This window comes from Dromiciops gliroides, chromosome 1 (assembly GCF_019393635.1).
Source record: "Dromiciops gliroides isolate mDroGli1 chromosome 1, mDroGli1.pri, whole genome shotgun sequence".
Classification (NCBI taxonomy): Eukaryota; Metazoa; Chordata; class Mammalia; order Microbiotheria; family Microbiotheriidae; genus Dromiciops; species Dromiciops gliroides.
This window is the reverse complement of record NC_057861.1, coordinates 183,778,961-183,796,323: the sequence shown is the minus strand read 5'-3', so window position 1 is coordinate 183,796,323 and position 17,363 is coordinate 183,778,961. Positions and strand designations below refer to the sequence as shown.

The window sequence follows — 17,363 nt, the reverse complement described above, 5'->3', positions numbered from 1 at the left end:
TTAATTAAAACACCATTCTCAGTTCATAGTTAACTGATTTTTTCACATAGCAGTTTGTGGGGATTTTTTTGGTCAAGATTTGTGATGTCATGAATATAGGAAACTCCTTTCACTGCTTAAAGCTTGACTGCCCTATAACTTAGGATCTGACAGAGTTGTCTGGGGCACTGAGAGGTTAGGTGATGTGTACATGATCACACAGCAAGCATGGGGCAGAGGCAAAACTTGATCCAAACTCTTCTTGACTACAAGATAGGCCCTCTGACCATTAAACCACACAACCCCCCCTCCAGAATGTGCCATATATATATACCATATGCAAATAAGAAGATAGAACAGTAGGGATCTGAGGTTTCACATTCAATTCAATTTGACAGACTTTTTTTTTAAAGCCAACATTTATATAGTATTTTCAGGTTTCCCAAGCATTGTACAAAGATGATCTCATCTGGTTCCCTTGATAATCCTGTGAGGGAGGTTGCTATTTTATTTCCAGTTTTACACAGGAGCAAACCTAGGCTGATAGATGCTAAATAACTAGCCCTGGATCACACAGCTAGTAAGTAAGTTGTTGAGGTAGAATTTGAACTAAGATCTTACTGACTCCCAAGTCCATCAGTCTTTCCCACTGTACCACCTAATGGCCTAGAAAAGCCATGAGGAGAAAAATAAAAAGATCTCTGCCCACAAGGAACATACATTATATGTGGAGGAATGACATGTATATTTCAAATTAAAAACAAAATATGTACAAAGTAATTTATGAAGGGTAAGGGGAAAGAGAGGGACAGATAGATAGCACAGTGGATAGAGAACACTCCTTGGAATCAAGAAGACTCATCCTCATGAGTTCAAATCCAGCTTCAGACATTAGCTATGTGACCCTGGGTAAGTAAGTCACTTAACCCTGTTTGCCTCAGTTTCCTCATCTGTAAAAATGATCTGGAGAAGGAAATGTATCAGGGTCATGAAGAGTTGGAAATGACTGAAAGACTGAACAAGAAAAGGGGAAGAGAAGGCACCTGTCCAATTTAAAAGTCAATTTCTTAACATAAAATAAGCTTTTTTTTTTCCCATTGGCCTAACAGTGTAAGTTAATGTTCTTGTATCTACGTACCATTATCTAGAAGTGCCTAAGCAACAGGCAGCTTTTGAGAAGGCTATAATTTCATTCCGGCCTCCATTTTGAATGAATTTAGTAATAAATAAAAACAGTAGGACATCCCAAACCACCTCTACCTAGTTTATTTATGACTTTTTTTGGGCTATTTTATTGATATTTTTCTGTTCTTTGCTACTCCTCTGCTTTCCCATTTCCTGAACGTGACTTGTAGGGTTATGGTAACAGCTTTCAAATGGGCACACACCAGTGTGGTGTTCTTCAAACAGCATCACTTTATACTTTAGGAGGCATGCTGTCTATGGTTGTAGTGAGATGAGATGGAGTGGAAATGAATGAATTTTAAAAATACATTTCTATATGAAACCAGCAAACCATTTTCGATAAACAGGATTTCTGATGGGCCATTAAGATTGATGCTAGAGAAGGGACACTTGTAAACCCAGTCTCACAGATTTTCTGTTTCTGCAGTATCATTTTGTTCATTTAGTCCTAATCTCATGCTGTGAATTTTCTCTTTCATGTAGATTTTGCACATTTTATGCATTTCACAAGTAATGATGATGCAAATTTTTGTTGTATCATTATTTTATTGAATGGCTGCAGGCTTCTAGGTAGGCACAACACTGGGCATATATTAGCTGTAGCTGCTATGAACTTGCATTATGCCCTTATAATATTCACATACAGAGCACACATCAATCACCTTTTACAATGAATTTTAATTGTTATTAGGATTTATTTTTATCTTTGCATTCTGCATTTACTTTCTAGTTTGTCCCTCTCATTGCTGGCTTTAGTTGAGACTGATAGCTTAAGCCAGATATACCCGAAGTATTTGCTGACAGCATCCACATGCTTACAGGATCTCTCAGTGAGATTGCTATCGATTGCTTATTTTTTCAAATAGGTAAACTGAGTTGCTAAGATGTTGAATCATTTATTCAAGGTCACACAGAGAAAGTTCTAGAACCACTGCCAAAGCAGAGGGGAGACTGTTCCCCTCGTCACCTTCATTGCTTGGGTGCCTCTTTGGACACAAAAAAGTGAGTTGGAAGAGTTGATAGATAGGCAGGCTTCTTGTGTACCACATTAAAGTGTTTTGTCCATCCCTGACATTTTGTAGATGAGTAAAGTAGGTCCAGAGGGGTTTTAGGACTTGCTCCAGGACATCCTGATAAACTATAGCATTATAGGAATTGAAACACAGGTCTTCAGTTTTCAAATCCAATGTTCTTTCTTTTATACCATGCTGCTTCCAAGTATTATTTATTCTGGTCTCAATTTTTAGTGTTGGCAAAACTTATCCATAAATTCTTACTATTCCTTGTAGGATAGGAGTGGTGGCAAAGTGGTGTTCTTTCTACTTAGCAAGTAGATTAATGTATTCTTTTTTCCCCTTCCTTTAAAAAAAAAAAAGCCAGGTGGTACAATAGAGTGGGGGGCCTGACTCAAGAAGACTCATCTTCCTCAGTTCAAATCTGGCCTCAGGCACTTACTAACTGTGTGACTTTGGGCAAGTTAATTAACCTCTGTTTGCCTATGTTCAGTGGAGAAAGGACTGGGCCTGGAGTCAGGAAGACCTGAGTTCAAATCCAGCCTCAAATACTTATGAGCTGTGTGACCTTGGATAAGTCATTTAACCTCTGTTTGCCTTAATCCACTGGAGAAAAAAAATGGCAAACCACTCCAGTATCTTTACCAATAAAACCTTATGGATGGTATGGCCCATGGGATCATGAAGAGTTAGACACAACTGAACAACAAAACAGTCACATTCATAGAATGCAATTTATTTTTCTTTCAACAAATATTGATTAAATAATTACTATGTCCAATCTAGGCAATAAAAAGTCATGTAATTTCTTAAGGAGTTTATGATCTAACAAGTTTCATGGGATTTATGCTAGTTATTTGCAGGGCTGTTTACTTAGATCAGACTTCAAGTAAGGGTCAGGTGGGTCAATTACTCCAACCTCCAGAATCTAATAATATTTCCACTAACTATGACTAGAAGGAAATTGGAAGTGAATAAAAAATACTGGTTTATTGAACTGAATTGGTTTCCAAGAGTACCCAGTAAGGGTTGATTGGGACCTGTATATACTGGGATGGCTCACAAAATTGAATAAGAACTTCGAAGTCTGATTCCATAGACAAGAAATTTCAACCTCGAATGTCTTTTAGAAAGTAGGTTTCAAAACAATTTGCCTTTTTCATCCATGCACATGATCTGAAATGCATGCCAATCCAAGAAGCTCCTATGTAATAACTGTGTAGACTTCTGCTAATTTTTTTGGGGGGGTGTAAATGAGCCAGAGCTGGTTCGATATGGTATCGCTGATGCTTTGTTCTTCCTCTTGGCACACTTTCCTATTTTGTGCTATTTGAAAAAATGCCTTGCAATGGAGGGGACAGATATGCCCTTGATCTGGACTCTTATCAGGAAGGTAACTTGTCTCTGTCTTCCTATCCAACTGGTAAAGAATCGCTGCAAGAAAAAGATTCCAGTTTTCCTGGGTGCAGGAGGTAGGGAGGCTAACAAGGAAGCCAAAAGTTTAAGGGCACTTTCATTACTATATAGAAATGATATAAATAAGTGAAAAAGTGAATATTTGGCCCAAGAGTAGGACTTCTTGTTATGTCCACAGGCACTTTAAAAGAAGGGCAGGGAAGAGAACTTGTAATGTGAAGCTCAGTGGTGCTGGTTCATTGGAAAAGTATTTTCAAACAATGAGATTATACTTCCTGTTATTTGGATAATGACAGTACTGACGGTACTCATTCAGTGCTTGAATGGAATATGGAATGACTTAGAGACTACTCAGTTACAAAATGTTTTTGGAGCAAAGGTTTAGTGTAATTTTAAAAAACTTCTGTATACTAGTGTCTAGGTTATCCAGGTGGATCCAGTGGACTAGTGTCCAGGTTATCCAGTGGATGGAGTGCTCAGTCTGGAATCAGGCAGATTCAACTTCCTGAGTTCCATTGAGGTATCAGACACTACTAGTGTACTAGTGAGCAAGTCACTTAATTGTGTTTGCCTTAGTTTCCTCATCTGTAAAATGAGCCAGAAAAGGAAATGGCAAACCACTCCCTTATCTTTGCCAAGAAAAACTCAAATGCGTTCACGAAAAGTTGGATAAGACTGAAAAACAACTGAACAGCAACAAAATCCCATTCTCTGCCCTTTATCCCCATTCTGCCTATCCCAACTCCCAAACATTTGTACAATTGCAGTTGATTCATTCCATTAACATCTTAATATTCACATTGTACTTGGTGCTTCAACGACATTGGGCACAACAATAGGCCAAAAAATTAAATATATATATCAGATAAGGTACTTCACCAAGTTTCCTAATCTGTTTTGCCTAGTTCAAGAAGAAAAAGGGTTTTTTGAGGGATTTAACCAAGCTATTAGATAGTACTTTGCTAGATTTGAAATAAGAGGACCCGGGTTCTAATCCTGGCTTTAATTAGCTAGGTGATTTCAGACAAGTCACTTAAATTGAGCTTTAGTTTCCTTAATTATAAGTGAAGAGTGGACTAGGTGATCTCTAAGTTCTTTTTTTAGCTCTGAAATATAAAATAGTATTTATAATGTGCTCAGTATAGTTACTGGTATATATATATGACTACAGTTAAGTCATGTGTGACTCTTTGTGACCCCATTTGGGGTTTTCTTGGCAAAGATACTGGAGTAGTTTGCTATTTCCTTCTACAGTGGATTAAAGCAAACAAAGGTTAAGTGATGTGCTTGGGGTAACACAGGTAGTAAATGTCTGAGGCAGGATTTAAAGTCAGGCCTTCCTGACTCCAGGCCTGGCTCTCTATTCACTGAGCCACTTAGCTACCTCTTGACATATAGTAGATGCCAATAAAAAGCTTATTCCCTTCCCCCTTAAATCTATGAGTCTTTGAGGCTTGATGAAATGTTTTGTAGAATTGTGTAGGAAATCCCTGAAAGAGTACATGTGAGCATATCAAAAAACATGCCATGCTACTGATGGTCATCTGGCTACCCAGAGGTGAATAAGGAAGTCCATAGAAGGTTTGAAAATAATCCCCTTAGAATTCAGAAACAGTGATGGAATTCTAGAACATCAGTGCAGGAATGTCTTCTAAATAGGTGTAATTAGTCATGTCTTGGGCATTTCACCTATAGCAGTATTTGTGCATGACTCTCATTACAGTGTGTGCTATGAGCGGGCTCCCTGGTACCCTACGGCATTAACATTTATCCTGTCTGCATTGTGGCATGGTATCTATCCTGGATATTATTTTACATTCATAACTGGAATCCTGGTTACAATAGCGGCCAGAGCAGTAAGTGTCCTTTGGAGATTTTGTGTGTGTGTGTGTGTGTGTGTGTGTGTATGTGTGTGTTGAAGGGGGTCATTTTTTTATTAACTTACTTGGACTGGTTTACTTTTTGGTTTTTGTGATACCTTTAAAAATAATTCTTCATTGTCCATTAAAATGCTATTAAGTTGGGGGCAGCTAGATGGCGCAGTGGATAGAGCACCGGATAGTGCTCTCTATGCAGTATCTCATTTGAGTTTCACAAAAAGTCTGTGACATAAATGTTATAATCAGGGCAGCTAGGTGGCGCAGTGGATAGAGCACCGGCCCTGGAGTCAGGAGTACCTGAGTTCAAATCCGGCCTCAGACACTTAACACTTACTAGATGTGTGACCCTGGGCAAGTCACTTAACCCCAATTGCCTCACTAAAAAAAAAAAAAATGCTATTAAGTAGGAATCGGATGGGCAGCTAGGTGGCACAGTGAATAGAGTACCAGGCCTGGAGTCAGGAAGACTTATCTTCCTGAGTTAAAATCTGGCTTCAGGCACTTTCTAGCTGTGGGACCCTGGGCAAGTCACCTAACCCTATTTGTCTCAGTTTCTTCATCTGTAAAAAATAAACCGCAGAAGGAAATGGTAAACCACTCCCGTAATCTTTGCCAAGAAAACCCCAAATGGGGTCATGAAGAGTTGGACACAACTGAACAACAACAAAGTTGGAGTTTGTGGTAATCTTACAAAGGACTGGGTTTGTTTTCCTTCATACTATTAATAAAGTTTCCTAAGTAAACAAAGTCAAGGACTTTATAAGAGGAATGCTTGACTCAATTGAGAGAACAGACTATTTTCAAGTAGTTAGTAGCATCCAAGAGCATACTAACAACCTGCTAATACAGATGATTACAATCTATTAATTAAAGTAGGTGTGGCAGAACAGTAACTCTCCATTTATCTGGGGATCAAACTAACATAGAAGAACAGGCTGAATTTTCTGGAACACAACCTTGAACCCATAAATTATCAGAAATTCCTTTGAGCCCTTTTGTAGGAAAAGAGTACAGCCATGCTTAGGCCATGGCCTATTGATTTAGGATAATGGGTAAAATGAAGTTTGCTGATTTGATAAGTGTAGCTTTCTTGTTTTTCCTGGTAACATCCAGTTCTTTGTAGATTACAGCATTCATTCATTCTTCAAACAATTGTTTCCCAAGGGCCTACTGGGAACTAGGTGGGAGACAAAGCTGAATTAGACACAGTTTCTGCCCTCGAGAAACTTACAAGTTAGAAGGAGAGATAAGACTTGGAAAGTGACCCTAATATGAATCAGTAAGAGATAAGTGCCCATTAGAGAGATTCAGATATGAAGTCCTATATCTTCAGAAGAGGGAGATTTTCCAGTTGTGGTGATTAGAGAAAGCTTCAGGAAGGAAGAACATTTGAGCTAAAGTGTGTTTCATTCCATTTGGAACAAGTGGGCTAGGAGCTTCAGTTGAACTGAACTACTACTTTGGGAGGGGGCAGCTAGTTGGTACAGAACATAGAGTGCCAGGCCTGGAGTCAGGAAGACCTGAGTTCAAACCCAGTCTCAGGCACTTACTAGCTGTGTGACCCTGGGCAAGTTGCTTAGCCCCATTTGCCTCAGTTTCCTCATATGTAAAATGAGCTGGATGGAGCACCGTAATAGTATCTTTGCCAAGAAAATCCCAAATGGGGTCATGAAGAGTCAGACACGACTGAACAACAACAAGAACTACTTTTGGAAGATAACAGTGGGTAAAATTGACAGCATAGGCCAGGGCTGGATTTTATGCTAAGGTGTCTGGACAGTTGTCATTGAAAGTATTTGAGCAAGAGAAGCGACAAGATTAGAGTCATGCTAGAGGAAGATTATGTCATTGCTGCATGTAGAATAGACTGGAATTGGGAAAGCCTGGAGTCAGCAGATAGTAGATTAGAAATGGAAACTAGGGGAATAGGCTGCTAAAAGCATCCCCTAAAGTATGACAACTGGGAGACAGCTAAATGGAAAAGCATGACTGATTAGAGCCAAATAGTGCCGCTCATCTTGGTAACCCCCATGCCCATAATTACCACTCAGTTCATAATTACCACAATAAGAGGTTAAAGGATGTTAAGTATACTGCTTAAAAATGCAGGGAGGAATGTAATAATTTTAATCATGTTAACAAGGTTCTTGATTAATATATTTTTAAAAGATTTTCATTGAAAATGATATTAAAGGTACAGAAGAGTTCCAGGGAACTCATGATAGAAGAGGATCTCCAAATCCAGGGGGAAAAAAAGAACTGTGGAGTATAGATGCTTAATGAACCATACTATTTCTTTTGTTTTTGGTGCTGTTGTTTTTCTATTTTGAGGTTTTTTGTTATTGCTCTGATTTTTCTCTTATAACATGACTAATGCAGAAATATGTTTAATGTTATTATGTGTGTGTGTATATGTGTGTGTGTGTGTGTGTGTGTGTGTGTGTGTGTGTGTGTGTATATATATATATATAACACTTATAGCAGATTGCCTGCTGTTGAGAGGAGGGAGGGAGAAAAATCTGAAACTGGTAAGTTTGTATAAACAAAAGTTGAGAACTATCTTGTAACGGGAAAAACATACTATATTCAAAAAAAGAAAATTATATTAAAAAAAAGTGTTTAAACCTTAAGAGATTAACCTCATTTATTTGGAAAGTTTACTTGTCTAAAACTCATTCTCCAATTAAATAAGGTATTGCAGGCATACCTTGCTCAATAATATTTAATTCATTCTGGGAAAACATGATGTTAGGGGAAATCACCATTATGGGGTGGGGGATTGGATGAAAAAGAACAGTTACTTTCATAAAAACATCCTAAATGAGTGAGTTGCTGAATGATGTCAAGGGACAATTTTTCATCTTGGAGTGATAGGACATATTAGGGATGACATTAATGTAGCAAGATTCTAGATATGCTCTCTAACCCACACATTGTCAGGTCAGATCCTCGTGGTCCTGCTGGCTAGATTTCCCTCTGAGGGTTTTAGGTATGATCAGTATACTTTTAAGGGTGTTTTCACTAATGCTAGGGAGCGCATGAATCCCCTCTGGTGTGCTTCCATCCATGATTATTAGGTGCTATAAATTTGTCAGGCTGAATTAATTAGCTTTTAGAATTTAGTTGTCAGAGGCTCATGGTCAGAGAAAGCAAAGATCAGCAGTACAGTTTGAACTAGAGTTTCTCATGACAAATTCAGAATGCCATTCATAACATTACAGCATTATTATTATTAATATGAATAATAGCATTTAATGATTGTAAAGCTCTTTACAAATATGATCTCATTTGAACCTCACAATGATCTCAGGAGGGAGCTGCGGTGAATATTCCCATTTTACAGAAGAGGAAACTAAGGTGGATGGAGTTCTTCACTGTTCTACCTAGCTGCCTCTCTCATATTAACAGTGACCTTAAGCTAAAAGATCATCCAGCTTCACCTTTGAATAATTCCTAGGCTCAAAGTTTGGCTCTGCCTCTCACTGTGTGACCTTCAACAAGTCATGTAACCCCTTTGAACCTAGATTTACCGTATCCACTAAAATCCTATACTGACACCTCACTGTGGCATGGAGATAACCTCCTGGTTCTTTAAGGCATTGCCAACAAAATTTGAGCTCTAGAATGTTCTACCAAGTTGGAAAGACAGGCAATTAAGTAGATTGTGGTTCACTGGCCAACCTAAGTTCAATGACGCTCCAGAAGGCTGGCCATGGCTAAGTTGTAGGGGAATTGTGATTTGTGTTGTTAGAGGGAGGAGAAATCATAGATCTTCCTAAGTATTGAAATTCTATTTCCTCCACTGATCTCAAAAGCTTGAGGATGAATGGATGAGTGAATGGATGAAGAAGCATTTATTAAGCATTTACTATGTATGCTAAGTGTTTGGATACAAATAGAAAAAGGGGATAGTCCTTAATAAGTCATACTCAAATGGAGGAAACCAACACCCATAAGAGTATTCAGTGGCAGGGCCAATGCTATGACAAAGTGGAAGACAAAGATCAGGGTCCTTAGAGTGCAGCAGCAGGCCCTGTGACAGTGCCTGAGGCTCTGGAGGACCTGTGGTAGGGCAGATGGTCAGATCTGAAGGTCTTCCATCTCATTGGAAGGGTTGTAATTGCTAAGTCCCATCTTAGTCCTGCTCATGTCCAGTCACTCTTCCCCCTGAACCCCATTGGGGTCTGGGAAGGCCCAGGGTGAAGGAGAGGCAAAGTGTAGCAGTGGGGGAAAAGGTACCCCTGCTTGATAAAGTGAGATGAGTGAAGAAGAATCTTGTCACTACAAAGGACCACATACATTCATTATTACTTCCCGAAGCAGCCTTGTTGAACAGCTCTGATTGTTAGAATTGCTTTCCTTTATATTGAATGGGAACCTGCTTCCTGGTTATTTTCCTCTATTCATTTTAGTTCTACTCTTTCCTAATGTCTCACAATGAATTAGTTGGTGGATTGGAACTAGAGATATCTTGACTGATTCCACTGTTATTTATGTTAGCCTTCATAATATTGCTCTAAAATATTTAAAGAATAAGTGTGTGTTTGCTTTCTTTTCTCTTCCCCGTATACAGATGAGGACCACCTGTCGATATCACTTCCTTTCTTCAGAAGCTCTCAAAGCAGCCTATGATGTGGTCACGTGGGCTTTCACTCAGCTGGCTGTCTCTTACACAGTGGCACCTTTTGTGATGCTGGCAGTGGAACCAGCCATCACTTTGTACAAGTAAGTTTCTGTCCCTCCCAGATTTCCTATTCTAAACAACGGTTGTGTCCAGCATTTGGTTCGAGAGCCAAGTAGTGGAATCCATCAGTAATGTAAGATCCAGACTTTCTGAGATTGTGAAGAATTCTGTGGAGGATATTTCACAAGCAACATTAGCCGGAGCAGTCCTCTGAACACCTATGAAAACAAATAAAAATGCAGAAGATATTAAGCCTTTTATAGTACATTTCAATTAATCTTAGTTCATTGTAATACAATTTATGGGAAGGGAAGTATATATTCCTTTGGAATCTAAAACACAGTCCTCCCAATGCTAGGATATTCATAGAGCTTCCACCCCTGGGAGAAAGTGCCCCAAGCTACTATATTCTTTCCTCCTTGGCCAAATTAGCTTTTTATCTCTCTCTTTCCCTGCCCATTCTTTGTGAATATTCTCCTTCTGCATGCTCCTTCCTTGCTACTCCTTATAAGCTTAAGGAAGACAATGTTTAGATTTTGCTTTCTTACCCTTTTTTTTTGTTGTTTAGTCACTTCCAACTCTTCATGACTGGATGTGGGGTTTTCTTGACCAAGACACTAGAAGGGTTTGCCATTCCCTCCTCTAGCTCATTTTACAGATGAGGAAACTGAGGCCAACAGGGTTAAGTGACTTACCCAGGGTCATACAGCTAGTAAGTGTCTGAGGCCAGATTTGACTCTAGGCCCTAAGTCCTAGCCATTGTACCAACTAGCTGCCCTTACCTTTGTTTAGCTCTTGCCTAATACCTCTTCTCACTTCTCTGCCTCATTTTGGACTTGGGATGTACTTTTCTCCGAGGTTCCTTGTAGTCAAAGGAGCATCATGCACAATTGAACTCCAGACAGAGCACTCTTGAGGTTTTGGTTTTGTTTCCTACCCTACCCCTCCCCAGCCTGACATGTGGACAGGTACTCCCCATTTATATACCAAGGAAAAGAAAATAAAATACATGGATAAGCCTGAACTCTGAATATGCTAGGGCAATTGATTTGAGAACTAGAAGGGACCTTAGTCATCCTCTGGTTGGAAGGTACTACTGAACAAGACTAGGTCTTGAACTGAGGTAGTCTGATTCCAAGTCTGTTGCTCTTCTATGCTTACCCGGGTCTTACTTCTAGTTCTCTTGGACTTCTATGGGGCCAAAAATCAATTCTTCCCATAAGCATTCAGACAAAGTAGGGTTCACATATCATTTTACAAGAATTCAAAGAAAAAAAAAAGCTTTATTATTATTATTATTATTATTATTATTATTATTATTTGCAAGGCAATGGGGGTTAAGTGACTTGCCCAGGGTCACACAGCTAGTAAGTGTCAAGTGTCTGAGGCTGGATTTGAACCCAGGTCCTTCTTGACTCCAGGGCCAGTGCTTTATCCCCTGTGCCACCTAGCCGCCCCCCCCCCCCCGAAAAGCTTTTAAAAAGCTTAAAATGGTCTATCTCCCACCTTTAGCCTCTTTCAATTCTCTCCCCCCTTGCAGTCTAGAGAAAATTTTCATTGGCAGGTGGAGAAGATGTGTTGGTGGTCATGGTGACAAGAGAATAAGTAATTCAAGATGCTGCTTGGTCGGGATTATTCACGGGTATAAAATTAGGCGGTCATACAGTTGCTTCCTTCTCTCCCTGCTCCCTTCTCCATGACTTTGAGCTTAGGGGCAGAATCCAAAAGCCAAAACTCTCAATGGGAAATTTTGTAATATAAAATATAAGAAAAATAATTTCTCTATAGTCTTTTGACCACTGAAGACAAGTGTTAAGATTTAACTGGAGGAATATAGAAATGGGAAGAGGCAAGCTATGAGCACCAGGAATCCCTTAATATTTAATTATGGGATAGGTCTAGTTATTGGACTTATGATTTCACTAATATAAGGAATTCTCAGATGAGGAAAATCATCTATTAATGCAGGTCACCACTTCTTCCCAATTTATATAGTCTTAGAGAATTGCCTAGGGCACTGAGAAGTTGTGACTTGCAGAGGGTCACATACCTATTCTTTGTCAAATGCAGGACTTGAATCCAGATCAGCTCTCTATTAATGCCATGCTGCCTCTTTTTAATCTCTATGGAAATGGCCATAATGGGGTATAGGATGTGAGGTGACTGGAGTAGAACACAGTGGAAAGTGAAAATTGGCAAGTCATCATGGTCTGGAAGGCTGGTTTGGTTATTTGAAACAGAAGTCCTTGGTAGAAGTTAGCTACTAGGGCCTAGAAGATGGGGAAATGGACAAATGTGTATTCTTGTTACCTTGAGCTAGAAATAGTTCTTGGTATAGAAGATTCTCATGTAGCATCAAGTGCAGCATTAAAGTATAAGAAAGATGGGGTGGGGCCCCTTCAGAGGTCGTTAGCTTTCTTCTCCATTACCTACCTTCACTCGTTATTGCTAAGTGCTGCATTGACGTTTTATACTTCCTTCAAGAGAATTGATCTGGCCTTGTGCCCAGGGCATGAAAGGAGTTGAAATTCACTACCTATATAGACTGGCTAGGAGTGCGGGCCAGGGGACCTCCCTCTGAGGGTCCCTCAGTCCCCTTCCCTTGCCTTAGCCTTTGGATTACATTTTTTACTGCCACTGCAAATAATAAAAACTATTTCTTAGTCTAATTGTTTTTCTATTGAATTATTGATGTTGCAGCAGTATTATAGATGGGTTAAATAAGGTTTTGTGGGCTGGCTTAGGAACCTGACCACCATTTACAAACATTGTATTTGCGGGGAAAATAAATTCTCAGTGCCAAGCTGTTGATTTACATATGCCCTTTTAGAATCCAAAACCCTTTGTAAACTAGGGATTACCATACTTACATTTCTGTATTTTTATAATGGAAAAGAAAGAACTCGACTCGAAATAAGATTATTATGCAGAGCAATATGGTTTATGTATGCCCATATATATGTGCATATATTCTGATTTCATTAGAACAGGATATTAGAAGGTAAGCTGCTTGAGAGTAGATATTGTTTCATTCTTTGTTTCCATCTTTGACACCTAGCATACTTCCTGAGGATGTAATAGGTGCTTAATAAATTAATAAAGTATAACATAACTACTCGAGGGGGTGTTTTTGCTTCTAAAAAAATGAGGATAATTTTAGGAGAAAAATATAAGGTTCCTATAAGTACCCCTACCAGAGAGATTGCCTCTGCTACGTAATCAGTAAAATTTATGGAGGCTTTAAGGTTGGCAAAGCACTCTCTACACATATTATCTCGTTTGTCACAACAATCCTTGAAGGCAGATGATAGAAAGGGGCAAAACACAGATAAATATAAATGTGGGGAAACTCTTCCATTTGGAGCTATTTAAGAATTAAAGAAGTAATTTTTGCGTGATCTTTTTTTCTCTGTCACAGATTGCCTACTCTCAGGACTTGGGGTATATTTGGCTACTGCCTTCCGTAACTCCATACTTCCCATCAACAGTGCTGTACCCTTGGCTTGCTTTCACTCCTTTATGGAACCTTAAAGTTACTACCTCTCCCCACTGGAGTGGGTTCTTGCCATCCAGCCTGGACAGAGGAAAAAGACACCAGACCTCTTCCTTCCTTTGTAGTTCTGTTTCCTGAAAAAGGCACAAAACTCTTCTATAACTTTCAAAGGATTTGCTACTAGGAACTACGTGGAAAAATATTTTTGTTGTTTCAGTCATGTCCGACTTTTTATGATCCCATGTGGAGTTTTCTTGGCAAAAATACTGTAGTGGTTTGCCAATTTCCTTCTTTAGCTAATTTTACAGAGGAAGAAACTGAGGCAAACAGGGTTAAGTGACTTTCCCAGGGTCACAGAGCTAGTAAGTTTCAGAGGTCAGATTTGAATTCAGGTCCTCCTGACCAGATATGAATTCAGGTCTGACTCCAGGCCAGCTCTCTATCCACTGTGCCACCTAGCTGAAAGAAAATAAAAAATAGCATGCTTTGATCTGTGTTCAATCAATATCAGTTCTTTCTTTGGAGGTAGATAGTATGCTTCATCATTAGTTCTTTGGGGTTTTCTTGGGTCATTGTGTTTCTGAGAATAGTTGTCATTCATAGTTCACTTCACTATATATCAGGTCTTTCCAGGCCTTTCTGAAATCATCTTGCTTGTCATTTCTTATAGCACAATAATATTCCATTACCATCATACCATAGCTTGTTTAGCCATTCCCCAATGGATGAACATTCCCTTGATTTCCAATTCTTAACCACCACAAAAAGAGCTGCTATAAATAATTATTTTTGTACAAATAAGTCTTTTTCACTTTTTGGGGACGTCTTTGGGATATAAACCTAACAGTTTGCACAGTTTTATAGTCCTTTGGACATAGTTCCAAATTGATCTCCAAAATGATTGAATCAGTTTACAACTCCACCAGCAATGAATTAGAGTCCCAGTTTTCCCACATTACCTCCAACATCTAATATTTTCCTTTTGTAAATTTTACTTGATGGACTATGTGGGCATTGCATTTGGCTATATAGACAGCATACCCAAATTGGGAATTTTAGGGGATAATGTATTTTATTTGCTTAACATTGTTATATCTTAAGAATCATAGAAGCTGGCTGATTGAGGAGACACAGATTATTTCCTATGGATGGATGTGGGAATGTGTCACTTTTTTTTGGATGACTTTGTCTCAATATTCATTTCATTTCCAATCCCCCAAAAGAATAGGAAAATTAAAAATTCTGCCTATTCAAATAGGCATAGGCTTACCAGAATACTTGTACAAAGTACTATTTTTGCAGAAACTAAGTACAAAGAAGGAATTTTGGCATTTTTTACTAAGGATAAACATATCTTTGTGGACAAGGCACAAATATTTCCAATTAACATATTAGCCATGGAATACCTGAGTTGAACAATGATAGATCATAAAATTCAAGAGAGAAACTCAATAAGTATTTTTGTTGTAGTGGTAAAAATCTTTTTCAAACAAATAGAACCAGATTTTTAAAACTTGGTTCTTACTGGCTTTCTTTCACCAACTTGAACCCTTCACACTAATGCAAGGTATATGAAGATGCATTCATGTTTGGGGAGTGCAATTCAGAATCTGGGTTCAATAACCCTGGACTTCATACTTAGAACTTTAAACTAGTTTGTTCATTCATTCTTTCATTCATTTGACAAACATTTGAATAATTAATTCACTTGATCTGAATATGAAAGTAATAAGTGAAGGCAGTGAAGTCAATATCTTTACTAGTCTGATAGACTTATTCCCTTTAATGTTCTCAGTCTGTTGCCTTAGCCAAGGCCAGTTGTCTCATAACCATGCTCCATTAATCTCAGTGGGTCTTTTGATGGATAAGGGCAACACCCATACAAAAAAAAAAATCAATATGTCCTCTATTAAATCATGAGCCAATAGTGTGTTAAGATTATATAGCCATTTGCATTTATACCATAACGAATAATATATTTTTGTGTGTTTTTATTCCTAGATCTTTGTATTTTCACTTACACATCATATGCCTCCTGATAATTCTAATTCTGCCCGTCAAACCACAAGCCAAAAAGCAGTCTCAGATGCTGAACTCTTTTCATAACAAGAAAAAAACCTGATACAAGAAAACTGGGGCAAGCAAAATGCCTGTGCCAGAAAGAAAACAGGGGTGTGTATTTTATAATGTTAAAACATTCATTAAGGCCTTGGGATTAAGTGATCTTTAATGACCCAATCAGAAGGCCTAAAGGCAAAGTTTACAGGCTTCTGACTTTAAAGGCAGGGAATATTTTTTATAGTCTTTTTTCATGTATTTAAATCTGTCATATGTATAGTTTGTTTTAATATTTTATAGGATATTTGGTGTGAGGGGTGTTTGTGTGTGCGTGCGTGTGCGTGTGTGTGTGTGCGTGTGCGCGCGCGTGTATGTGTGTGTGTGTGTGTGTGTGTGCGCGTCTGTGTCTGTGTCTGTGTCTGTGTTAGAGGAAGTGCAAGAGCTGGAGAGGCAGCCCATTTGGGGTTGTTTATTCTTTGGCTGTTTGGGGCATTGCTTCATATCCTGGCTCAGCCATGGTGTTCGACCACAAGAATCTGGATGTTGAGAACACTGGTGTGGACTCCAGCAGGAAGAGGGAGATTGTAGAGAAGACTATCCCAGCTTGTCATGGCTTTCTCATGCCAGAAAACACTCAGGACTGGGATATTCCTTTGGAGACTCTGACTCTCTTGCAGTGACACCTGCTGGTTTTGGGGTACATTTTTGTTATTTCACTGAAGATGGAGCCAGAGGACCTGGCGGCAGACTGAGATGTGCAGGATGTGGACAGGATCCTTTGTCCTGCAGAGAGTTACCACAGAAAATAATTATGGATTGGAGATTCAGAACTGCCCTTTGACTAGGCTGCATTTTTTCCAGGGGTGTAATGATTTCCTATTATGAACTGAACCTACATGTGAATTGAGGATGCCTCACAGTGCTAACATTGGTCATTTAAATTGAGAGGACTGTTTACTGAGGGACAGTCCAGTGAAGGCCAAATGTTCACTCTACCAAATGTAGCCTGTGTCCTTTTGAAGGAAAATACCAAAAATAACTCATGTAATCCGAAGTTTTTCTTAACTTGTTCATTTTTTCTCCCAATGGGTTGGTAAGAACACCCAGTTGCTATAGATTTAATTTGTTACCCTTAATTTGTCTGAGTTGCAAGTGAACAAGGGTGTATTCTGTACTGATCTTCAATTTCCAAAGTGTCAGAGCTGAATAAATTCAACTTTATTTTTTAGCTGAATCATCAGATTGGAAAGCAAAGGTTGAACAAACAATTTTCTTTTCATCTTCTTGATAGAAAGCTTTCAGAGAATGTGTTGTATTTAACTTTGGAAGTTTCTATTGAGTAATATTGTTTTGGGGAGAAGAAAATGGACTATTAAGGTTTATTGAGAATAATAATAACAATAATAAAAACTACATTGCAACAACAGTGTATGACCCTGATTGAATGATTTGAAAGGGGAAAAATGGTTGTAAATTGAGAAGTGGAAATGGAGTTTTTCACTGAATATTGTAGGGTAGCTTTACATATATGTATGTATATGTGTATATATATAAAGGAAGCATTTGTGGAAGAATTTATTTTTGTTTATGTCAGTGGGCTCAATTTACTATAACAATTTTTTTTTAACAAGAAAAACATGAGATTTTACTTGTGC

At 38.7% G+C, this 17,363-nt stretch overlaps 1 protein-coding gene across 1 annotated transcript in view; it reads left to right on the top strand.

The window, feature by feature from the left end:
• MBOAT1 (membrane bound O-acyltransferase domain containing 1) overlaps positions 1 to 17,072 on the top strand; it is a 147,285-nt gene extending 130,213 nt beyond the window's left edge. Inside the window, exons 11-13 of the mRNA XM_043976582.1 lie at positions 5,317 to 5,449; positions 10,047 to 10,198; positions 15,652 to 17,072. Coding sequence (XP_043832517.1) covers positions 5,317 to 5,449; positions 10,047 to 10,198; positions 15,652 to 15,772 — 406 coding nt within the window. The 3' untranslated portion in view covers positions 15,773 to 17,072. The remainder of the gene's footprint in view (positions 1 to 5,316; positions 5,450 to 10,046; positions 10,199 to 15,651) is intronic.
• Positions 17,073 to 17,363: the final 291 nt, after the last annotated feature.